Below are 26,433 nucleotides of genomic sequence, written 5' to 3'. Positions count from 1 at the left end.
AGGACCTGTTCCTTGGATTATCTGCCTAGGCTTAACAGTCTGAAAAATCACTGGGATTTGGATAGGGAAACTACAAGAAACTCAAAGCCTCTTTTCAAAATTTACTGAGCACTTACAATGACTGAGCCACAGGTATTGACACTAAAATGAAGAAAGGAGTAAGACAGAGCGCCTGCCTTCAAGGAGCTCATGTTCTAATGGGGAAGATAGAGAAGTAATGAAAAATGCACCCCATAGTGTGATAGATATAATGATAGAGCTATGCAAAACAGTTGGCACACAGAGGCGAGAGCAACTAATTCTGTCTGGACAGAACATTGGGGAAGAAATGAGCTGAGCTCTAAAGGATAGGTAAGAGTTCCCCAAGCAGAAAAGATAAAGAAGGCATTCAGAATAGAGGGAACAGCATGTACAAAAGCAGAGAGGAATGGGACTATGTGAGAGTGATTATAAATAGTCCCACTATAGCTAAAACTCAGCATACGAATGAGAGGGCGATGAAAGGAGAGAGTGGAGAAGTAGTCAAAGACCATATAAATCATGGAGGACTTTGCATGCCTTAATAATAAGGAAGGATATGGAGCTATTAAAAGGTGTGGATGATGGTTTGAAGATAGGTATACATGGAGAACAAGAGACCAAGAAATTAAGAAAAACTGAACTAAAGTGAATGGAGAATACAAAACTGGTTCAACATATTTTAAAGAGATAGACCCAACAGGGTGGGGGGGGGTATAGTTAATAATTAAGTTTAGAAAATAAGGAAAACAAGACCCACGGTGATGCCCACATTACCAACTTAAGTAAATACACACATGTAGTACCACTTATAAGATGATTAGGGAGCAAAGGAGGAAAAGCAGGGTTTGGTAAGGGGTACAAAAATGATGAAATCAGTTTTAAACTTGTTGAGCTTGAGGTACCTTAGGGGATCCAAATAAAAAGATATAGTAGGTATTTGCACATCAGGTGAGACTCTGGACAGGAGAAAATTTTGGCATGTAGAGATGGGAGTTAAAGCTGTGAGAATGGAAGAGATTGCCCAAAGAGAATGATTTCACAGGATTTTCCAGCATTTTCATAAGTCAGTATCTCTATTTCCTGCACTGATGATAGATACGGTCCAAAAGAGTGGAAAATTCAAGTCCCTTTCTTATATCTTTGAAGTGCATTCTAGCGATATGATTTCTTTTCACAGAAGTAGATTACTTTCCTGATTGTGTTTTGCTAAGGTTAATATTAAAATTGACTGATACTCACTTTTCAGGAACCAGTTGCATAGTGAGGGTAATTTTAAGTCAGGCATTTGTGTGCCCAGCATCAGGAGAAAGTCAGTCAGAGATGAAAACTAAGCCACAGTGAACAGGACATCATTACAAGTTGGTCATCAAATTCTTTATTAAGGCAGTTAGCACCAGCATTAAAGGAACTGGATGTATTAACCCATTTCACAGATGGGCAAACTGAGGCAAAGCCTTGTGGTACTATTGATGGTGGCTCTGAAGTTCAATAAAACCAAGAGTAGTATGTTGCACTCTCAAATTCTTTTATACCAATGCCAAAGCTCCTTCTTGCTTTGCACAATGAGAGGAAAATTAAAATGTTGCTGAAAATGTTGTGTGGTAATTGTTTTTATTTTATTCTCTTTTTTTTTTCTTGGATCTAGGAATCATACATAAAGGGAATGGAGAAAATATGTTTATTTCCCAGCAGCCCCCAGTCATATCAACTATAATGGGTAATGGACACCAGCGGAGTGTAGCCTGCACCAACTGCAATGGCCCAGCCCACAACAACAAACTCTTTGCTCCTGTTGCTTTAGCTTCTGGCCCTGATGGTAGTGTGTATGTTGGTGACTTCAATTTTGTAAGGCGAATATTTCCCTCAGGAAACTCTGTTGGTATTTTGGAATTAAGGTAAGTCTCTTCTAATCTCTATGTTTACCGGATAAGAAAAAGCAAGAATGAGATAACGTGAAGAGACAAGGCATTGCCAGGAGCAGGATATACAGTTGCCCATATTGTAGCCCTGAAGTAAGATGCAGAAATTAGGGATGCAGGACATAGGTCAGCATGCCTACTCCTCCGACCTGAAGGAAACTTTGAGTACTGCTTTGGAGAACCAGGAAGTGTTGATATCCCTGTATGTGTGGCTTTCCCTGTGTGCACTGCCATCACTGGCATGGATCTCAATACTTCCAAGTGCTCAGGTAAGTCACTCAACCCCTTTTGGCCACTACAAAGACTGATTGGAAATACCTATTCTGCTCTAGCACATAGGTGTGTTGCCAGATTCAAAAGGCTAACCTTTCTAAACTCTTCAGGTCCAATCTTTTGAAGTGGTCACTTCATATAAAAGAAAATGTAAGTCTGTGTTTACATAGCATGATAAAAAAGGAAGAATGAGTTTTTTACCCTTAAAAGCTCTATCCCAATGGGGAGAAAAATGATTAAAGTATTCATCTTGAGACTTTCTTATACTGTTCTAGGAATTTTCTTGAAAGTACAAAGTCAAAACACTTTGAAAGGAATTCATACCTTATAGTAGTTAATGTCCTGAACTATGTAAACCGTAGTTTAATCAGCTTTGTTTTATCCCTTCGGGCCTATAAGACACAAATACATGCCTTCTGGAGTCCTAGAAAGGGAAAGCATCCACCTCCATCCCAGCAGGATAGACAGACCTGTTTCTTCTCCCATAGCTAAATTGGTAGAGCCTTCCTTCTAGTTGGTTGTGGCAGCTTTATCTTTGCCATACATCTTTGGAACTTCAGGCTAAAAGTTTCTCTAGGTCCCGGAAGATTTTGATGCTATAATATATTTTCATCCTATAAACTGCTGTATTAAACAATTGTTGCCTCAGGCATCACCTCATTGATCAGAGACTTTGAGGGAGCATCTTAAATGTATAGAGCACCGTCAAGGCTAGTCAAGGCACATGAAAAGTCTTAGGTCATTTTCATTCAACACTTCTGTTCACAGGACCATGGAGATTTGAATACATTTGGACATTCATCTAAATTTCTCGTATTCTTGTGCTTGCTTTGGAATCTACCTCCCTTTTCTCAGACTTAGTTAGTCCTTCACACCTAGCAAGGGAAATCTTCTAGTCCCATGCCCCCATCTATTTTTCACATTAATTCACTCCAGTTTTAATACATTCCTTAATTAGAATTGCAAACGCTGTCATAGAGAAGAGAGCTGTTAAATCCCTTGGCTAATAAAAAAATGGACTGTAAAATTAAGATTTTAGAAAGATAAAGCACATCTATAGAGTCTAGAGAAGGACTAATTCATACCACCCTGCCCTAATCAAATGTTCATATACCTCAGGATGTCACAGGGACTTGTCATTTCCAGAAGTATATCTCTTTGGGCAACTACTTACTGGGAAACCAAAGAGAAAGGCTAGGATGGTTGTACGCCTAAACTTGGAAATGATTTATACAACATTCTACATTGTTTTCAAAATCCTAGAGATGCTCAGTCTACATGATGCCAAACATGGACGGAACACTGAACAATTCATTCACCATCTGAAAGTTTCCAGTTATACAGATAGGGACTGTCAGGTAGACAGAGCTCTTGTCTTGCTGAGCCTATATACTGAACCCTATAAAACTAATCCTATATAGCCATCTCCTCAAAGAAAAAAATCTTAGGATTACCTATAAAAGCAACGAAAATATTACTATAAAGAAAATCCAGCTAAATATAGTCCTTTTTATTATAATTTAAATGCAAATTTCCCTAAGGTGGAGCAATTGTCATTCATTGATGAGATTCTTCTTGGTCAAGGATCCTTAACAATTCACAAATTTGCATTTTAGTCCAAAGCATCTTATGACCTTCAACACAAAGTCATATGAAAAATAAAATAGAATAACTTGGACCCTAATTCCAAAGTAATTTTCTCAGTACAAAGAAAAATTAGTTTCTGACAGTGTGAAGTATTGTCCAGTCCCTTTATTCAGTCTTACACCACAGCACTGTTTTCTCCCATTGTCACAGCTCTTCAAACACAAAGGCTTGCTCACACACCCAGGCTCTCCCACTTAGCCTGAGTCTCCCTAGCTGGCTCTTCTGAGCTAACATCCTTTAGAGTAGCTCTTCTTAACATTTTTTTTTTTAAATTCTCAGACCCCTTGAGAATCTATAGGAGTGGGAAAAAGTAAGTTTACAGTTGTTGATATGGAAAAATATATCATACAAGAATCCTATGTAATAAAAGAGAAACATGGTAATTGGCGTACGTCCGCTACCCTTCCCATTGGCTAATCAGCGAGATATGCAAATTAACTGCCAGCCAAGATGGTGGCCGGCAGCCAGGCAGCTTGAAACTAACATGAGGCTTGCTTGCTTCAGTGACGGAGGACTCCAACGTTCCCCGCCTGCCTTGCCGGCCTCTGAGCCTGTAGTTTAAGAAACATAGTAACAAATATAGAAGCTAAACAAAATCCCAGAAACCTGCTTTCAGCGAGCCGGGATCTCAGAGCTGGAGTTATACATTGTTTTGATTATAGAACCGAAACAATCCAGATACCTGCTTTCAGCAGTGGAAGCCTCAGAGCTGGAGCCTCAGAGCTAAAGGTGGCCCAGAATAAAAAAGAAAAAGAAAAAAAGGAGCAGTTGGGAGCTTCAGTCGGCCTGAAAACAGCCCTCAGCCCCTCACCCAGACTGGCCAGGCACCCCAGTGGGGACCCCCACCCTGATCCAGGACACCCTTCAGGGCAAACCAGCCGGCCCCCACATGTGCACCAGGCCTCTAGCCTATATAGTAAAAGGGTAATATGCCTCCCAGCACCAGGATCAGCGGAGCCGAGAGGCCTCCCAGCAACGGGATCAGTAGAGCCAAGAGGCCTCCCAGCACCGGGATCAGCATGACAGGGGGCAGCACCCAAACCCCCTGATCGCCCTGCGGTTCTGTGTGTGACAGGGTGCGGCGCCTCAACCCCCTGATTGGCCCTGCTCTGTGTGTGACAGGGTGTGGTGCCCCAACCCTCCCCCCCCCACGGGCCCTGCTCTGTGTGTGATGGGGTAGAGCCATAACCTCCCCATCGGCCCTGCCGTGAGTGTGACAGTGGCGGCGCCCCAACCCCATGATCGGCCCTGCTCTGTGCGTGACAGGGGCAGCGCCCCAACCCCCTGATTGGCCCTGTTCTGTGCATGACAGGGTACGGAGCCCCAACCCCCCTGATGGGCCCTGCTCTGTGCGTGACAGGGGGCAGCGCCCCAACCCCCTGATCCGCCCTGCCCTGAGTGTTACAGGGGGTGGTGCCCCAACTCCCCTATCGGCCCTACTCTGTGAGTGATGGGGGGGGAGCTCCCCAACCCCCTGATTGGCCCCGCTCTGCGTGACAGGGTACGGAGCCCCAACCCCCCTAATGGGCCCTGCTCTGTGCATGACAGGGGGCAGCACCTCAACCCCCTGATTGGCCCTGCTCTGTGCGTGGCAAGGTACGGAGCCCCAACCTCCCTGATGGGCCCTGCTCTGTGAGTGACAGGGGTCAGTGCCCCAACCCCCTGATTGGCCCTGCTCTGTGCATGACAGGGGGTGGCGCCCCACCCTCCCCATCGACCCTGCCTTGAGTGTGACAGGGGGCGGTGCTCCAACCCCCCAATCGGCCCTACCCTGAGCATGACTGAGGGTGGCATTGCAACCTCCCAATCGGCCCTGCTCTGAGCCTGACCAGGGGCTGCACCTAGGGATTGGGCCTGCCCTCTGCCACCCGGGAGCAGGCCTAAGCCAGCAGGGCATTATCTCCCGAGGGGTCCCAGACTGCGAGAGGGCACAGGCCAGGCTGAGGGACCCCACTTCCCCCCCGAGTGCACAAATTTTTGTGCACTGGGCCTCTAGTAAATAATAATACAAGAACAAGCTCTGTGATTTGTGTACTCACAACTGTAAACCTATTTTTGCCTACTCCTATATTAAAGACTATGGACCCCCTCCCCTGAAAAAAACAGATTCAGATAAAATCATACATATAATTTCAGGTTCTCACATATTTTCCTTCTCTCCCTGCATCCCCTCCCCCAGCAGCCTACTGTGTGAATGCAGCCCTTTCATATACTCATGTTTAAGAGTCTGTGTATTAGGTTTAAGAAGAAAAAAATAGTTCTCCCTTCTCTACTCCAACACTCCTGTGATTGGCCATCAGAGAAATTAATTGACTGAATATGCAGGAACATTTTGACCTAATTTTTTTTTATTGCTTACAGTATTACAAAATTTTGACCTAATTGACAGGTAACTCCCTAACTGTGTGACTATAGTCAAAAACATCAAACCAGTTTATATCAACAAACATTATCTGTCATGTTTACTGAGAAACTAATATAGTGCTTATTAGATTCAGTTACTTTAAAAGTATCTATCCTGGTCAGTGCTTATACTGTGTACATTGCATCTTTCACATGTAATTGGTGAATTTCTCCATTTGCTTTATAACTTTTCCCGATTTAAACTTCCTAGAGAGAAATATGTTGATATAATAACGCTTTGCTATCTTAAGAACCATAATGTTCATTGAGTTCTACTGTATATAGATAAAAATTTCATTTTATACCAATTTTTTGTTAAAATCCGTTAATTTACTTGCCCCCCCCCCCATGTGCATATAATTCATCTTACTTGGTTGAGTCATTTGTTTCCTTGGAAACACAGACTAATATAGTTATTATGTTATTTGTTGCATTTATAGCTGTACCTAGAAGAGTAATATTTTCAATAGGTTATTACAGAAAGGGATAGAGAATGTTCTGTGTCTTCACTTTCTGTCAGGTTATTCATTATATAAGTTAACTGCTCTGTTCTCTACTTCCCTATCTATAAAATTGACTTCAAGTTAATATTTGAGCATCCTCTTACATGTTTTATAAAGTTTCACTTGTTTTAAGATCCACAGATTATAGTTCTCAGCCCAAAGTTTGATGACATTTTGAGAGAACATAAAGCTTGCTCCCCTAGGATGTCCTTCTAGATTTCCTTCTCTTCCATCTTCTGTTCCATATTGGGCCCCATTGAACAATTCCAGATGCTTCTTGACATTTCAAAAATTGGAAGACTATAGATTTTTTTTCTAACTTAGCTCTGCTGATCTAAACTGTCCCCAACCAAGTTTTTTTCATCTGACCTCAAAAATAATTTCATTGGTTGCCAATCATTTATTTCATCTAGCTGGTCCCCACTGGCTGAATGGGGGCACGGGGGGGGCGGGAATAAGGGAAAGTCAGTTATGGCTTTATCATTAGCAATATGCCAAGAGCAACAGTTTTATTTCTTTTTATTTAAGTATATAGTGCCTTTTGCCTATTCACTGTAGATTTCACACATATGTACATACCTTAGTGCTTTCTTTCAGTGGGAAATTGAGGTAAGATAATAAAAAAGGAGAGCTTATAACACCATGTAATTAAATGTGAGTGTCAAAAATACAATATTTGAAGATTTTTTTAAAGATAGAGTCATTTCTAATTTAGGTCTAGGTATCTCTAGCGATTTGCTTCTCATGTTAAAGTTTTATACACACACACATATTTCTGTAACACCAAAGGGATATCACAGATTTGTGAGCTTACTGTTAGAAGAGTCTAGAGCAGTGGTTCTCAACCTTCCTAATGCCGCGACCCTTTAATACAGTTCCTCATGCTGTGGTGACCCCCAACCATAAAATTATTTTCGTTGCTACTTCATAACTGTAATTTTGCTACTGTTATGAATAATAATGTAAATATCTGATATGCAGGATATATTTTCATTGTTACAAATTGAACATAATTAAAGCATAGTGATTAATCACAAAAGCAATATGTAATTATATATGTTTTTTCCGATGGTCTTAGGCGACCCCTGTGAAAGGGTCGTTTGACCCCCAAAGGGGTCGTGACCCACAGGTTGAGAACCGCTGGTCTAGAGACTCTTCTAGTCCATAGACACTCTGGTGTAACATAGTGCCCATTACATCCATGACATTTGATCATCTCTACTTTGTTTGATCTCTTTTAATAACAGGAAACTTAAATAGCTCTCTAGATAGCTCATTACATCTTTGGAGTACTCTATTAGAAAATTGTTGCTTATATTGAACTAAAATCTGCCTTCATGGAACATCCACTCAGTAGTGGCAAAGGTTAATGTCTGAAGCAGCCCAGAAGCCATGTCCCTCTTTACCTGATAAACTTTTATCAGTATGAAGAGATATCATAGGTTCCTGGGCTTTTTCTTCTTCAGTCTAAATAGCCCAAGTCCTTCAACTATTTCTCATCAACTATCACTATTTCTTTTTCCTTTGATTATGGTCTTCAGGACACTTTTTAGTTTTCTAAATCTAACAGGGATAAGTATATAAGTAAAAATAGGAGACACATATCAAGTTCTCTGCAAAAATTCAAATATGAATACCTGTCTTACTCTCCTCTTGTCTTCTAATTTCAAAAAATCTATTAGAAAACCAATTAAGCATGACAAGAAATGATTTATTCTTTATAAAAACCCTATGTTGTTATTGTTCAAGATGCTGTTAATCTCCACAATTTATTGTGTTCTTTCCGTTAAAATGAAAGAAAGAAGAAAATAAGAGCCTGGCAATTTTTTCTTGGTACCTTGAGTAATTTGGACTGGACAAATGTCAGTGTAACATGAAAATTTATCTTGATTTTACTCTTTCCTATACAGTGACTGGTTAATATTTACCACATTGTTCTCAGGACTCAACTCCTGGCATTGACTGAGGGTTAAGTAGAACAGGAATAACACCCACTTGGGGGCAGTTAGCATGCTGAGGGGCAATGGAACTTTTAGAGCACTCTGCTGAAGAAACAAATGGAACCCCAACTTTGAGATCTCTGATAATATCTGAGAAATGACCAAGAACCATCCTTCTGTCAACAGCACTGAAGCTACAAATAGAGAAACACTCATGTAGATTAACTAGGTGGTTACCTCCCCAGTGTGATCTCATGTCTTATCAGTAGCTTTCAAAGGTTCCCTCCAACTCACCCAAAAACATCTTCACTGGCCTTGCATAGTGCCCCAAATTTCTACTCTAGAAAATGTGTTCCTTTAAGTTAAGACATTGTATCTCTAAGCGTTCCCACAAGAACCTCTTTTAGAATGACCCATCGAGCTAAAATCCTCCTTAGTCCCTGGGCATGGATTCATTTGTCAGATTTATTTTCAAAGGAACTGCTAGCTGAAAGCAGGACCCTAAAACACAAGACAGGTAAGTTGTGATAAGGGCTATAGACAGGGCTGGAGCAAGGGGGAGGCTAGTCTTAGATAAGTGTAGTGGCATTGGAAGCACTAAGATGTCAGTGAATGGCAGGAATGGGAACTTGGTCTTCTGAGGAAGAATACCAGGGAAGGATGAGCAGGAAGGAAAGTCTGTTCTTCAACATTAACTATTTCAGGCTAAGTACTAAGGAAAGAAGCTGAGGAGAGCATGAAGAACAAGTAAAGTGTTGCAGCCACCACTGAGCAGGCCAGGCAAATTCTCATGATTCCAGGTCACTAGACAGCAACTTCAAAGTTGGCATAGTCTCTCTTTCTCCATCTCCCATGTCACGAAAATATAAAAAGAATAGGTCGGACATCATACTAAGTGAAAGTATTCCTATTCTATGATTCCATTTATATGTACTATCCAGAATAGGTAAATCCACAGAGACAGAAAATAGATTAGTGGTTGCCTGGGGCTGAGGTAGGTGGGGAATAGGGAGTGACTGCTAATGGATACAGGTTTTCTTCAGGAGATGATGAAAATGTTGTGGAATTGGATGATGGCAATGCTTACACATTTCTATGGATGTACTAGAAACTACTGAATTGTACTTTTAGAAGGGTGAATTTTATGGTGCATGAATTATATCTCAATTAATTTTTTAATTAAAAAAGTATAGATGGCTCCTTTAATCATATAGATACTGAACAAAATCAAAGATCAACTTCAAAATCCTACCATCAGGAGTGTTCCTTGTTCTAAAAAGATTTGTAATTCTACTCCTTTCTCCTCCTAACTCATGGCAAGCTTCAAGTCAGTCAATTGCCAAGTGGCAGCACCACTGATGGGCTAAGGCCCTTGTGAAGAGCTCACACACTGGCGCCTCAGCATGCAGTCAGTTGCTAGCTAGACAGCAGACCGACTTTGGTGGTGGCTCAATGCTAAATCCTTAACTAAAAGTAATTCTGAGACAGAACAAGGTCACACACTGGAAATAAATTCCATCATTTTCACTTCCTCTTTCTGAGATATTAATGAGAGAAGCTGCTCTGCATAATATGGGACATCTTTCCAAATTCAGAGTGACATTATTGGCAGGATCAGAAGCAGCTGCTGAAAAGTCAAACCATCCCTTTCCTCTCTCCTTGCTATCACCTAAGATGATTCTGTACCATGAGAACATGTTGTGGATAAAATCATGTTTTAATGAGGTCCTTCTAGTACTTTCACAACTCAACTTCCTCCAGGAGGATCAACCATGTAACAATGATTAAAACCACCCTCCAGCACACTCAGCCAGGATTGTAGAGGCCACAAAAACAAGCAAGTGCCCGGAGACAAAGAAACTCAAAAAGGTTCAAATGCCTAAGGCCAGGTTTCTAATCAGAGCTCCCCTTCTTACCTTTTGACCTTTTTTGTCAACCCACAGGATACCTACCCTTTTGAGGCAGGCCAGAGAAAAGGAAAAGTCAGTGGATCGTGACCTGTGGCCCAACTAGTAAAATCCCAGGAATGTTGTCTTTAAAGAGCGTTGAATTAGTAGTAGCAGACAGCTTCAAATGAAATCATGTTGTGTCTTTTCGTCTTGCCTGATGTTCTGAAGAATAAGAATATTTTCTAGTTTAGATAAAAAGATTTGTTTTCTTTGTCTTTTTCCAAGTGACTTAAAGGGCCAGATTTAAAAGGATTTTAAAATTAAAATGACTATATTTCACAGATGATTATAGTCTTCTAATTCTGGGCAGATTTGACCCAAAGTCAGGCTTGTCAGGCTGCACTCCCTATGTGAGAAGCCTCATAGCAGATCCCAGAGTGAAATACCCTGTGCCTAATGGCTTACAGATCAGGGGCCCCCAACGTGTTCTGCTTCTTTTGATCTGATAGTGCTGTTTCACCCATTGCAGTTGCCCCTTGGAGCTCGAACAGCTGGAACACACAAGGACCTAGTAGTTGATATACATGATATTTTACTGAAGCTATTTTGATGCCAGGGACATTCTGTCATGGTCTAAGAGAAAAACCTTTATGCTTTAAATTTAATTTTTTAATATTGCTGAGTAATGTACTAATGTGCACAAGTAATGTCCTCATCTTATCTCTTGAGGTCACATAAGTGTCTTAGGGTTTGGTTTGGGATGCCAGTAATCTTGGAATGTCCCACAAGACCCAGTAATAAAACAGGGATTTTGCATTTTGATAAGGTGGCTTTCAAATCAGAAGCTAGAATGCTCAGGCCCTTTGCAGTGGCTACTTCCTGAAACCTCAGCCCAGCTGTTTTTAAACCTTATTTTGTGTCTGAATCACCAGCTGAGTTTGTTAAAAATAAAATCCCCAGGTTCCTCTCCCACCTCGAGATTCTGACTCAGTATGACTAGGAGAGCCCCAGGAAACTGCACACATGGCAAGAGCCCGAGTGATTCTGATAAAAATGGTCCAGAGAGGGCTTTTTGCAAAAACTGCCTTAGAGATTTGCCCACCCACCAAACAGGATGTTCAATCACCTTGATACCATCTTAGCAGGAGAGCCAGCAGTGATTGGGTCCACTCAGGCTTGCATATCTGACTAAATGATCCCTCCCCATAGAGTCTCTCTGACAGCCACAAGCTGAGTTAGGATTGGTGTGTCTGGTGAGATTTGCCCTGTTGAATGATACTGATGCCTCTCTATTTACTTTTACTTGCTACTCGTGGATACCTTGTGCACCCTAGAAACAGAGACACCAGACATAGGTAAGCAAATCACATGGGCAGCTGCCTAATGCTCCTTCTTGCCTAAGAGGCCACTTCCTAATAATGTGCTAACAGGGAAATTTTACTTCTTAACTAAAGTTAAAGGAGAAATGTGAAAGTGAACTTGGAAATTCTGACTCAGGTAAGTTTCTTCCAAAAGAAGAGAACGCCACTAAGTGGGAATTTGCTGGAGGACCAGAATATACTGAAAAGATATTAAGTGAAAGCTTGTTGCTCAGCACTTTAGTGGAAAGCAAGGCCTTAAGTCTCTTCATTTTTTCCTTGGGTGATATCACAACTGAGACTGTATGTTCCAATAGCTTCAATGCTTTCCAGTTGCAGGTAGAGAGAGGGGGAATGCAGCAGGCTTCCTCAATCCAGAAATACAGTTGATAAGAATAATAAGAGACAGTGACCCCATGATCTTCTTGAGCAAGATGTTTCCTTTTTTCTTTTATGTGACCTCGTGGTTTTTAGTTCTTCTCACCAAAAAGAAATAATAGGAAAACTGTAAACTGACCATTTACCAACAATGACACAAAGCTCCAAAATTAATCATAATGAGTATTTCTGTTCAATTTGTTTATGCATTACACTTGTCAAAACTGTTCTAAATTACCTGAAATTACCAAGGAGAAAATTGAATTTGTTCACTTCCGAATGCCAATTGTCATCACAATGGCACTGATAGGATTTTTAATTTGGATTTTGTTTGGGAAGATGCCACTTCCTAAATGCCAGTGCACACGCTCAGCCTTGTTACTTTAGCATAACTAATTTCTTAAACAAATTAGGTTGGTTGTCAAACTGCTTACTGGTAAAGTGTTGCATAGTATTAATTATAAACATTAATTGCCCATTTTACAATCTATGTGATTTTTAACTAGCGTGAATGAAGTGATTTTTGTTCAGTTGAAGGGCGTTGCCCAAATGTAAAACTAACCAGAAGGTGACAGTAAGTCTAACAATGAAGTTATAAAAGAAATCTTCACATATCCCAAATTGCAATATGCATTTAGACATGAGGGATTCGAACAAATTAGAATTTAGTCCAGTGTTTTTTCTTTGTCAGGTTTGGCATGTTTTCAGAGAGGAAAAAGAAACCAATCTGAAAAGAGCTGAAGTACGCTTGGGAAATGGCATGAAATAGTAAGAAATGACATATCAGTATAGGAGACCTTCCTGACTGTTGGCTGTCAAGAAAATAACATTAATCAGATTTGAATTTGGTTTGTTGGGCTATTCCATTTTCTAAAGGCCAGTGCACAAAGTTTAAGAACAGCTGAGCTAAATAGGATATGCTGCTCAGTTAGAAGAAGGCAAGAACACACTGATTTTTTTTTTCTTTGCCACCTTTAGAACCAGAATATTCTGAAGGTATTTTGTACTCTCAGTCACATATGATCTAATTTACTCTAGGTCCAGGCACAGGCTTGTTAGTGACCCTGGGCAAGCCCTCTATGTGTCTGGGTTTCCCCAGCTGAGATTTGAGGAGAATGACTATTCTAACTTCCCTCACAGGCACATTGGGAGTATTTGTTAATAAATGAATGTAATGCATTCCAAAGTGCTTTTGTACGAATACCATTTCTCTTAGAAAAACAGCCCATGGACTTTTCCTAAACAAAACCTGATTCATCTGGCTTAGGTGAAACTTCCATAAACAGGCTACCGAAGTATTGAAAGTTGTTTTCAGGAAGGGTTGTGACCCTTCTCTTTTAGTCTAGAAAGATATAAGGGCACTGAAGAAATTTTATTCTGAAGGCAAAAATTCAACCAGATATGTAAACACTTTTACTCAAACCTGTATTTAAGCAGTCTTTGCTACAGAGATGCCTTGTCTGACATGACTGCCAAATCAATTCTGGAGTCTGTTGGGGCCCTTTAAAGTTTATTTACAGCAGCTGTCATGGTGGTTCCAGGGTTGAAGATGTCCCTGGAATCTACCGGATTCTCTTATTTGATGAAGGTAAGTAGAAAAAAATCAAGTATTCCAATTGGACCTGATTTTTTGCCAATTAAAACTCTAAACTGGGTCTTTCATCAGTATTTTCAAGCCTTTACTATCCTTCACATGCATAAATATGCTTAGAGGGCAAATACAATTACAAATAGAATAAGGAACATGTCAGTCCTTAAGGATATCTTAATTATTCCGATGACCTCTCCCCTCCATTTTGCTTGGCAAGTAGCCAAGGCCTGAACTCTTCCATGTCTTAGTTAGTTTCATGTCCTTCAGTTCAGTTTAGTTCAGCACTTACTGAACATCGACCCTGTCAGACACTCTGTTGGCACTGGGGATAGAGAGATGAATATAGTTCCTACCTGCAAAGAGCTCACAGTGTAGTTGCAGGAGAGATATGTGAAAATAAAAACGCTTAATGCCCAGCACCCAGATCTCAGTTTCCAATACCATTCTCCAATAAAAGGAACCAGGGATCCTTAGAGAAATGACTCATTGTAATACTGGGACAGGGATTACCTAAGATGAACCTGGAGCATCTTGTAGTTCCAAAAACGAAGGAAGTGGGAAGGAAGGAAGGAAGGAAGGAAGGAAGGAAGGAAGGAAGGAAGGAAGAAAGGAAGGAAAGCCGGCCCCTCACTAGTGGGGGTATGTCAAAGGGGCACACCAGCCAATAAAAATTCTGCTCTCAAGGGTTAAAGCTAGAACAATTTCAGTAACAAAATAAAGTATCAGTTTACAACAGGAGCTTGGAAGGATGATAGTGTCTGCAAATGAGTCAGGAAGCCTGGAAGAGAGGTAGGTTTATGAGGGATAGGAACAGCAGGAAAAGAGAATAACTTCATGTTTGGGAATTGGTGACTGTGAGACATCCGGGCAGTCATCTAGTGGGTATTTGGAGAACTGGGTATGAAAAGTATGTATGAAAAAATGACCTCCTGGGACTTATTCTCTTCTGCTTTTTCCTCTACCCACAATGGATGGTATTGAAATATCAGCATTATTATAGGTTAGCAGTGGCAGTGAATTTTTCTATACTCAGATCCATTACTAGAAAAATGAAGTATCCATCTACTCAGTACATAAGAAGGAAGGTACTTGAATTCTTTCATCTGTTAAGAGAATTTTCCATTTGTGATGAAAGGCAGCCCCCAGGGTTGTATACTGAACAAATTTCTTTGAATAACTTTACCTTTCTCTTCCTTAGCACAAGTCCTGCTCACAAATACTATCTGGCTATGGACCCTATGTCTGAATCACTTTATCTATCAGACACCAATACTCGAAAAGTCTACAAGTTGAAATCTCTCGTGGAAACAAAAGATCTGACTAAGAATTTTGAAGTGGTGGCAGGAACAGGTGATCAGTGCCTTCCGTTTGACCAGAGTCATTGTGGAGATGGTGGGAGAGCATCAGAAGCTTCACTGAACAGCCCTCGAGGTAAAACAAACAAAAAATCCTTTGGTGATCTGAAGATTTAATTTGATTTCTCCAATTCTTAAGACCATTGCCATGCTGTAGTCTATCTCAATATGCCTCTATCAGACATCTCAAGTCTATCCCAGAAGAAAGGAACAGTCAGGATTAAATTTTAGCCAATATGCATTAGTATAGTCATAACTGTTATTAAAATATTGAAATGCTACTTTTCTGGTTGATAATTATTCTCCAGAGCCCCCTGAGTGCCTTCCTGATACCCCAACCTCTCCTCAGGTATTACTTCCTAGAAACTCCCAACAGTCCAAAAACTAAATGGTTAATTACTAGCTGGTAGAGAGCCTCAAAAATTCAGGCGTCTTCTACCACTGTTAACATTTAAATATGCTGAATATCTCACAAACTCTAGACATTTCTGGCTTTTGCTTAACAACCAACCTTTAATGAACCTTTTCTCCATTAATTTAAATCATTCTTGAAGCTATGTATATTTTCAATTTATATCATCCTTTGGATAACAAATTCCAATTCTTTTTGCCTTCTGTGAGAGCATAGCCTTTCTTTTTATTTGTCCTAAATTTACTTCTCAATCCTTACGGGCCAATGCTCGGTTCTATTGCCTGGGATTTGTTAATAAATCTGTGCTCTTCCAATTAGCTTCATGATTTTATAGACCTGGATCATATTGCCATCTTATGCCATAAGCTGAAGGATCAACTTTTAAGTCTGTCATCATAAATCATCCATTCTATCTGCTTAATTATTTACTCGTTCTTCTCTATTCCTTCTTCAAGATGGTGTGTAAGTGTGTGTGTGTATGTATGTGTGCTTTTATTTTAGTTGGTTTTATGAAGTGTTCATTTTAGTGGTTTTTAAGAAGCCAATGTGATCTCTTTTAACTATTATACAAATAGAACACAACAGTTGCACAAAAATTTAAAAAATGCAAAAATATTTTAAATAAAGTCACCCATAATCCTATCACATATAGAAAACCACTGTTAACATTTTAGTATATATCTATCTAGACTTTTTTCTATGCCTACCATATATTTTATTTTCTACTAATGGAGTCATCTTACAGAATGCTGTTCTAAAATCTGCTTTTCATACTTAATTTATTATGAACATCTTTCCATGCCAAAAAAGATACAGTGAAGCCAATGTGTTTAATTTGTTAGATGTTCACTTATTATTTCAAATATTAAGAGTATACTCTTTAGTCATTTGACATTTGCCATATGGGGATTAAATTCCAACCACAATCAAAGTTTAAAGCTTTCCCTTTCTTCAAGGCCATATTCAAGTTATATCTGCACCTTTCATAAAACCCCCTGGATAATCACAGCCAATTAAATCTGAATTTCTTTAACAGTGTCTACACTACCCAATTAGCACTTGATTATATTTTGCCTTATTTTACTTAGCAGTTCTTTTATGAACGGGAGGGTTTTTTTATTACTGAAGTAAGCTTCTTGAGATGAGAAACTACATCTAATATTTCTTTTGAATCTTCCCCACCTCGTTGGCAATATCTTGCACAGTGTGGGATCCACTACACATGTTTATTGTGTAATTGATCAGTTAAGTAACTTTTACCTACACCAAGTATTCCTAAGAGGAATTTCAGTGGTGCTTAAAGCAGATAAACTTGTTTCCTTAAGGGAACGTAAGTCCCCAAGTATCATGTTAAAGTGTTTTGAAATGTTTTTTTTCTTCTCTGGTGCCAGTTTTCATTTCTTACATGTAGTAAGTCCACATCACATACTTTAATATTGAATGCAGAACTCAGGGGCAACATATAATTAGCTCATCTTTCAGGGAAATATGGGCTGGGTCCCACCTTTACACAGGTTTAAAACACTTGTGAGTATTTTAAGGTTTTCTGCATAAGAAATATGGAGGAATCTAGCTTGTATTATGCCTGAAATAGACATCCTCCTGAGTTGCCACTAATATGAAAACCACTCATCTCATCTACCACATTCAACCTGCCACATAGAGGATGATTATATCGGCTTTTTCAAATAAAGCAGATAATCGGTTCCTTGCAGATCCCCCCCCCCCCGCCCCCCTTGGAAAGTAGCAGTAATAGAATCCTGATGAAGAGGATTTACATGAACTCCTGAAGCATCAGTAATGAGAGTGCCAAAATTTATGTATCTATTAAAGTTAATATTAAACTAAGTTTTTCTTGTCATAGCTAGTAGTGCATTTTCCTTTGGCTATATTTACTCATCTTTCTATCCAAAAGTGGCCTTTACAATAACCTGGTATTCTTGATTGGTCCCAACGCATTCAGGAACCCTAAGAACATCTGGCTGAGGATTCAGATAGCTGAATGTCTAATCCACCTAAGACTGCCTTCACTTAATGTACTGAGCTGATGTTGGCAACATCTGCTCTGATACAGTGAGTGAAGGAGGATGTTTAAAGGAAGGGAATGTGTGACTCACACGAAGTATCCACCACATCTCCTTCAACTATGTTAACAGTGCTTGAAGGCCCTGTTAGTGATCTTCAAAGTCATTCAGATAGCAGAATCTATGTCCAGACATCAGTCACTCTTGAAAATTCTGGTCAGAACTCTTAGGTACTTAACCAAGGCACCTATCTCTGTGCCGAATATAGACAGCACTCACCCTTGGCAGTGAATCAGAAGTGAGATGCTCATTATATGGAATGCTGCAGGGCAATTTCATAGACTTGCGTGCAAGAAGGAAAAATCATGCAAGAAGTCATTAAAACACAGTGTGCAAATTGAAAGGAGAGTCTTGCTAATTGCTAATTATATCTTTGAGGTTCTCCTGCAGGTTCTTTATCTCTCAAGAAGGAACAATTTGTTTCTTTTTTTTCTTAACAACTACCATACACTTCAGTTCTTTCTCCCTTCCCCCTTACAAGACAGCAAATGTATAATGGATTTCTTTAAGGAGAGGTTTGACTTTTTTCTTTCCACCTAGAAGCTAATAAAGAAAAGCTAAAAAGCTATAGATCAGTAGAGAATGGAAAAGTACATCTAGGGAGTACCATTTTGAGGTTAGGAAAGAGAGTTTGCCCTAAGACTTTAACAAGCAACATTTTGCAATTACGGGCAGGCTCTCCAACATGTCCTTAATTATGCAAGGTAAGTCAAATAAATGTTAATCTGCAAGACAGCTAATTTATTTTCTGAATCTATTCTAAAAATAGGATGAAGTAAAATTTGCTTTTGAGATCATATGTCCTAAAGTTGGAATAAATTATCAAATGGGATTTTAAAAGTCAGCAAAAGGTAAAAGGTCAAAAGCCATTGGATGAAGATATATATATAAGTGGTAGCAAATTGCAATGAATGTGGGGATAGGGAACCTAGACTTTTTGTTCAATCTATGTAATGCCAGGGTTTCTTTGAATGGCCCTGTGTAAGTTACTATACCACATGGTACTTTCATTTCCCTGAACACTAAAATAGACTTAATGTACCATTGACTAATTCTGTTTCACTGGGCTAGTAGTCATTTAAACACTGGATCCTGAGATTCCTCGGTTGTAAACTGAAGGGCTTGGGATGATCTCCCTCCAAGCTTCAATGTATTAAAATGACTACAATTATAACTTACTGTCTACTGTGTGTCATACACTGTACTAGGTATTTAACACACAGTATCTCTAACCTTTACAACTATGCAAAAGGCCAATAGTATCATCCCCACTGTATATATGAGGAAACAGAGACTAGATAGGTTAAGAAATTTACCAGGGTCACAAAGTTTACAGATAACGCTAGAATTCAAACCAAGTTGGCCTCTACTATCTCATACTGTCTGCCCTGTAGCTAAAACCCATGTTCTCTGTTGAGGGTAGGAAATATTGGAAAATGGTTTTCAATCTAATAAAATCTATTTAATAGGAACAATACATTTTTATTTGTAAGATAAATGAGTCTACCTTCCTTTTCTTATTAGATCTTTTCCTCTAATTTTTCCGACCTGGTAGTGTACCCTTAGTGCACTACATAGCATTTACATAGTCTGTAAATGTAATTATTCAAATAAATCTCTAGGAAAGTTTGTCACATTTTTTGGAAGAGTCTGCATTTTGGAACTTCAGCAACATTTTCTTAAGGGGTGGAGGCAGGAAACCTTAACTTTATTAAATTTCTTAACTATAACTGGTAACTACAAATTTGGTTTAAAGGAAAAAATGGAAGTGTCCCTGAATAGATTTTCATATAAGACTAGAGGCCTGGTGCATGGATTCATGAACCGGTAGGGTCCCTCGGCCTGATCTGCGGGGATTAGGCTGAAACCAGCTCTCCAACATCCCCCGAGTGGTGCCGAATTACAAGAGAGCGGTTCTTAGGTGACGCACCCTGGAATCAGGCTCCCTCCTCTCTGGTTTCGAGTGCATCACCCAAGAACCGCAGTTGCCAAGTCACCGCAGCTACAAAGTCACCCCAGCTACAAAGTCACCTCAGCTCTGCAGCTCCTGCATTGAGAGTCTGCCCCCTGGTGGTCATGGTGCATCACAGCTACCGAACAGTCAGATGGTCAGATGGTCAGACTGTCACTTAGGCTTTTATATATATAGATAGCCCATGGATACTTCTCTGGAAAGAAATCTTTATCTGATCTAGTTTTAAATACTTTGATTTGAGTCCCAATAAAGGGAAACATTTGCCATTTTACTCATCAATACTTCAATGTAATGGGGCAAGGAAAAAAAAGTTTAGCAAAGAGCTTGACGGTGTGCTAATTCCTGGCATTGTGTATGAATTTGAGTTGACTTTGAAAGATGCTTTTAAAACATGCATGGATGATGTAGTTGAAACTTAGGTTCCATTTATTATTTTTACTGCAACTTTCTTTAATTCTACAGAGAATTCAAACTAATGAGTCATGTAATAGATGACCAAGTACTTAAGCAGAATGTGAAATGGTACTAGGTGGGGATATAAAATAAAATTTGTGACAAGCTGAATTCATTTATTTTTTTAAGTAGATATAGAGGGTGAAGGAGTGACTGGACAGGATGAAATTAATCAATGACTCAATCTGGTTCCCTTGGACCTCACCAAGGATTATATCTCTATTTCCATGTGCATCTTTAAGCAAACTGACCTCAGCACTCAGCAGGTCTTAGGCAATATCCAGATGAGTTCAAACAACCCCTGAGCCATTCCCTAGGAGGGAAATGATCCTTAAATCTTGATGGCTTTCAAAAGTTTTTTAGGATATTCATTATCCTAATCATATAAGAGTTACTTTAACTTTATTGGCAATTAAGAAATCTGGTTATGATAGTGTCAAGACAAAAAAAAAAATCTGAGGTGCATCCTGAGTCTCTACTGATTGCCCTGGCATCTACATGCTGTTCCAAAAGGCTAAATTTGGGGTTATTGGAAAGATGCTAAAACTCTGATCAGTAACATCTTGTTGATGTCACTGGTGTCTATGAGGGAGAGAGTATAGTATACAAAGAGATGCATGGGTAAAATGAATGGTATATTTAGGAAACTATAAATAAATCAGTATTGTTAAAGTCAAAATATTTGAAAATAATAAGAGAAGGGGAAGGAATAGGAAGTTTTAATTTTATCTTATAGGCAAAGAATTTGAGGCAGCATTTTTGATAGATTATTTTGGTGGCAGGGCAGAAAATGCACTGGAGTAAGGCTAGGGCAAAGTAATCATAGGGAGTACTGATGTTTACAGTGTAGGCCAGGCGTGGGCAAACTACGGCCCGCGGGCCGGATCCGGCCCGTTTGAAATGAATAAAACTATTAAAAAAAAAGACCGTACCCTTTTATGTAATGATGTTTACTTTGAATTTATATTAGTTCACACAAACACTCCATCCATGCTTTTGTTCCGGCCCTCCGGTCCAGTTTAAGAACCCATTGTGGCCCTCAAGTCAAAAAGTTTGCCCACCCCTGGTGTAGGCTATAGGGTGGCATCTCATGAAAGAGAAAAGAAATCTCTAGGGGATAAAGATGAACAAAGAGAGTTTGGTATCCAAGAAGCCAGCATAACAGTTTGTTTCAAGAAGTTGCAAAAACAGTATCAAATGTAATAGATTTGTAGCCATTGTATTAGTCAATGAAGAGCTCATTGGTGACTGCCATTGGTGGTCTGAATGGTGGTAGAGGTGGAAGCCAGAGTTCAGTTATTTGATGAGCCAATGAGAGGTGAGAAAATAAACACCGCTACTGAATATCACTCTAATGAGAAGCTTGGATATAAACAATAGAGTGATAAGAAGTGAGAGGACAAGGCACTTGGGGAGGTTTTTTTCTATAAGAGAGATGGGGCGATAGTATAGGTAAATAGAAAGATACAGAAGACAGAATAAATGATGAAACAAAGTCTGGAGGAAGCTGAAAGGAAATAGATCTTCAATTGATGAGGAGATTAAAGAGACCAACCTAACATAATGTATAGATGTAAGGATACGTTTTAGGCAGAAGGAGCTAGAAGGCTGCTGGTACATCACTCTGTTAGCCTCAGTGTTCTCAGAGAAGTGGATTTATTCTGCTAAAAATGAGGAAGTAAAGTTAAGCCTTGAGGTATATGGAAAAAGTTTGGAACAACCCCTTAGTGAAGTAGAATTTCTGGAGAAGAACATTCTATCACCCATCGCCAAATTCCCAGCTCAACTTCAAGGCATTTCTCGTAAGAAATTTTCTCCCACATACTTGTCTTAGAATCAGAGGCATCTTGAGAAAAATATGTTTGAGAAAGCCTTCAAATTCAAGCAAAATATTTGTTCTTTATTGCTCACTGATCCCATGCTGTTTCCACTTCTGGAGATTTTTTTCCTAAATTATATATTGGTAGCTCAGTTCATAGTAGCTACACCAAAAGACTTAGTGCCTGTTATGCAGCCAGAGTGAGAGTACATGTTATTCATCATTGGTCTAATTCATCTGCTTATGATGGTCAAAAATGTTGATCTTATATTATGTCAGCAGCTGGAACATGAGAACCTTTCTATCTTTTCTGTCACAGTCCTGAAGCCATAAGCTGTTGGTGGCAAAGTCAACAAATGGAAAAGCACTTATATCTAACCTTGGCTAATTGGTCTAGGTAATATCCATGGTTAATACAGAGAAACCTGCATTAAGTTAATTCAAGTTTTATAAAGTTACAGATACATTATTAAATTACTTTTTCTTCTTCATTTATTTTAATTTTCATGCATGCATAAGACTCAAGCAAGCACAGAAATAATATTTTAGAGGCCAAATGCCATGAGAGATAAGTTTCCAGGTTCTGGAGTCAAACAGAATTGTATACAAATCCCAGATCCACCACTCAATTAATGTGTGACCTTGGGTAAGTCACCTAACTTCTTTGAGCTTCAGCTCCCATGTCTGTGAAGTTAGTATGCTAAGTAATAGTGCCTACGCAACAGAGTGTTCAGTAATGCATGTAAAGTGCCTATTGTGGTGCCCAGCATGTAGTGTGTATACAGTAAATGGTGTCTACCATTATGATCAGGCTTTCTATTTTGTTGCTGAAAATAATACTGCTTAACATAGTGGCCAAGCATGGAATAAGTTACTTTGCAAGTTCTATGTCCTTGTAAGTCAGTCTGAGACTTCATTATTTCTAGGGAGAAATGTTGCCTCTAAAGAAACAAGAGTCAAGATAGGGTCAGATTCAGGTATCCTATATAATAAAGAGCTAGTATGCTAATTAGACTGAACAGCAGAACGACTGTCTGGACGACCTTCCAAATGAAGCCAGGGCTGCAAGGGCTGAGGCAGCTGGGGCTGCAAGGGCTGAGCCCCTTGCACAAATTTGGTACATTGGGCCTCTAGTTGTGATTTAATTAGTTGATCCCTCCCAACCTTGAGATGCAATAATTCTAGTGCTGGTTCCTTGTACATGTAGTTTGAGGAGCCCCACACACACAAACACAAGGCCCACCTAACCAAAACAATTCCCTTAGCAGAGTACCATTTCAATATTAAATTCATTCCATAAGGAGATTCTTCAGATGTGAACTTAAGTGTTTAGGGCAGGATATTGCCTGGGAGAGCAACACATTAATTCTTCTTAATGGGGGACTTGGAGGCATGGAGCACAGGCTGGATGTATTTGGATAGATGAGATCACCTAAGTAGACAAGCCAAGGTGGGAGCTACTTCATGTAGCATGGGGAAGTGGAGTGCTAGGTATCTGACAGAATGGCAACAAAGAGGGGAGAGATGGGGGAATAACAGTGATATATACTTCTGTAGTACTGTTTAGAATGAAACTTAGACCCCTACATATCAGGACAGACATGGGAATTATGGTTCTTACTCTTTTTATTCAGATCACCAGCCAAAATAACTTTGCTCCCTTAGCACAGCTCCTTAGTGTCACATCTTTCTTGTCTGTCCATTTAAGGATCACCTCAGCTGACAATGAGAAGAACCCCCTCCCCATCAAACCAAAATGACAGAGATCACACACTAACACACTGCAAATCACTTCAGTCATATTTTGAATGGTGTATTATGGTAACCTATAAATAACTAATTGCATAAAATTGCTTTAGTAGTTTCTAGATGGCAGCTTTAATTAAAAGCACCAGAGACATTTTGAAATTTAGAAATGGATGGCATGTAATTTGCCCTTTTACCAACCATAAAATGGTAATTAAGGAATTTGATTCACTTCTTCCTATTAAAAGTTTTATGAGAATATCAAGTTCCTTCTAAGTACAGTTTCCATTCAGCAGAAGGTAGTATGTTTGCTTTATCAGTCTTCTCCAGCAGGGTAAGATGTTTTAATGTACAAATTCTTCAGAAGTTAATTAGGAAATTTCTTTCAATGCAAAACGTTTGTTTTTAAAGTTCTAAAACATGAAACTATATTAGAGCTAAAACCTTTGATCATGGTCCCATATTGCTCCACCATCAGTTACAAGATGGCCTAGTAATTTCAAGTTTACCAAATGCATGGAGCTGACTATAAAATCTAAGAAATGAGGAAGTCATTTCCTGGTGAGTCTAGCATGCTTTGCTGATTCTTGAAGGAATCTGAAATCTACAGTATGTTGACTTCTCAGATAATTCAGAATATTCACTCCACAACAGAGGAGTCATCAGAAGACATTTTTACATTAATTGATCATCCAGGAATACTGGTTCAATTAGCAGGTATAGAGTATGAAACTCACACACCATGCAGCAAACCCAGATGTCTTTGGAAATCCCTGATTTTAACATCATCATGGAGTAAAACACAGCTGGAAATGGAGCCAGGGAGCCCAATTTTATTTTGTAATTGATCAATTGATTACATTTTGGAACCACTTCAGACTAAGGATTATAGATAGCATTATACAAGGCATATAGACCAGTGTTTTAAAGGCAACTAATGGCTTAAGTTACCTTAAACATGTAAGAAAGCTGCTAGGTTTGTTTTTCTTTAAGTCAAGCAGATTCTCTAAAGTTGTCTAAGCAGCAAACTGGTCAAGTTGAGGATGTTTGAAATGTCTCCTCTTCATTCAGCCTTTCAGGGATTCCCCTGGCTAACTCCGAGCCCCACCCTTCATCCTTCTGTCTGTCTTTGCCAGATAGAAGTTCAGCCTTTCCTCTTCTCTCTCCCTACTCAGAACTGGCTGGGCATGCAGCAGTATACTGAAGGGGGATGGGACAGTGCGAGGGATATTTGATCATTGACATTGTTTACAATTTACAGTGATTGGTGATAGTAAACATAGGCCTGCTATTCATCAGTTTTACTATTGCTTTTACTATTTCTACCGAAAATGCACTCCCTTTACTGTCTGCATGCAGGACATACTGCTCCTACTACCCCCAAAACTTGGCACAACTCTGCCAGTATAAGGAAAATACTCACAATATAATATTCAATGGAAGGTTCTGGATACAAAACTGTATTACTATTTTCTCCTACATCTGTAAGGGTGCAGGGGTGGTGTGTACACACAGAGGTAAAAGTTTGAGAGGAAGTTTATGTAAATTTCTATGTTAGCGATGGTAATTGCTGCATAAGGAATTTTGAGTGATTTTGTTTTCTTCTCTTTAATTTTCTGAGCATTTATTATTTTTATAATCTAACAAAATATATATTTTAAACACACACACACACACACACACACACACACACACTGTCCTGTCCTATGGCCAGTCTCTGAGGACTCAGGTGTCTTTGCTTTCATAAATGACAGCTCTCCAAAAGGGGTGTCATAGTGCAGATGGGTGACAATGGGTTACGCTCATCTGAGCATGTTACTGGAGACCTGCTGAAGGGGCAGTACCATAAATCAAGAAAGAATCGAAATGGAAGACCGTGGAGACATCCTGGCATGCCAGTAGTGAAAAGTACTTTCATTACATTTGTTGTTTTTAAAGAAAGAATTATAAAGAATACAAATTAAAATGGCAAATAATCTTACCATCTGGATAAGCCCCATTGATATTGAAACATAAAATTAGTATAATAATAAGTAGTAATATTGGTCTATGGTTTGAAAGCTTGAACTGTATAGAAAGGTGCAGAAAGAAAATTCCAGGCTTCTTCTCAAAGAGACACACTCCAGTATCTCTCTTGAGAGGTAACCAGTTTCTTGCAATTCCTTCATATGTATTTTTCCCTTACATAAAAGGACTCATATAAATTACTTTTTACCCTGCTTCTTTCATTTGATTATATATCCTGAAGATATTTCCACTGTATGACATTATAACATGGATATACCATAATTTATTAAGCCATTTGCTTCTTGATGGGCATGCGGTGTTATTTTTAATCTTTTGGCACTATGGTGCTACATTGAACAACCTAATTCATATGTTTTGAAACACTTTTGTTAGTATATGCATAGGGTTAATTTTTCTCTATAGTAGATATTACCAGCTTGTCCTCCCAAAAGATTGAACATATTCACACCAATAATTATAAGAGCCCATTTTGCTATTACCTCAGAAGTTCTCAGTGTCATTAAATATTTTAATATGTCCCTCTCTGATCAGTGGACAATGATAGCTTGTAGCTTTAATTTGAATTTCTTTAATTATAAATGAAGTTGTGTGTTATTTTATATCTGTTGTGACCATTTGTATTTTTTCAGTAAATTTACT

At 39.2% G+C, this 26,433-nt stretch overlaps 1 protein-coding gene across 1 annotated transcript in view; it reads left to right on the top strand.

Annotated features, from left to right (window-relative positions):
• Positions 1-26,433, top strand: part of TENM1 (teneurin transmembrane protein 1) — a 934,848-nt gene that overhangs the window by 809,565 nt on the left and 98,850 nt on the right. The window contains exons 23-25 of the mRNA XM_081115196.1: positions 1,667-1,916; positions 11,930-11,950; positions 15,121-15,353. Coding sequence (XP_080971322.1) covers positions 1,667-1,916; positions 11,930-11,950; positions 15,121-15,353 — 504 coding nt within the window. The remainder of the gene's footprint in view (positions 1-1,666; positions 1,917-11,929; positions 11,951-15,120; positions 15,354-26,433) is intronic.

This window comes from Myotis nattereri, assembly GCF_964212035.1.
Source record: "Myotis nattereri genome assembly, chromosome: X".
In the NCBI taxonomy this organism is placed as follows: domain Eukaryota; kingdom Metazoa; phylum Chordata; class Mammalia; order Chiroptera; family Vespertilionidae; genus Myotis; species Myotis nattereri.
This window is presented reverse-complemented; position numbering and strand designations above follow the sequence as displayed.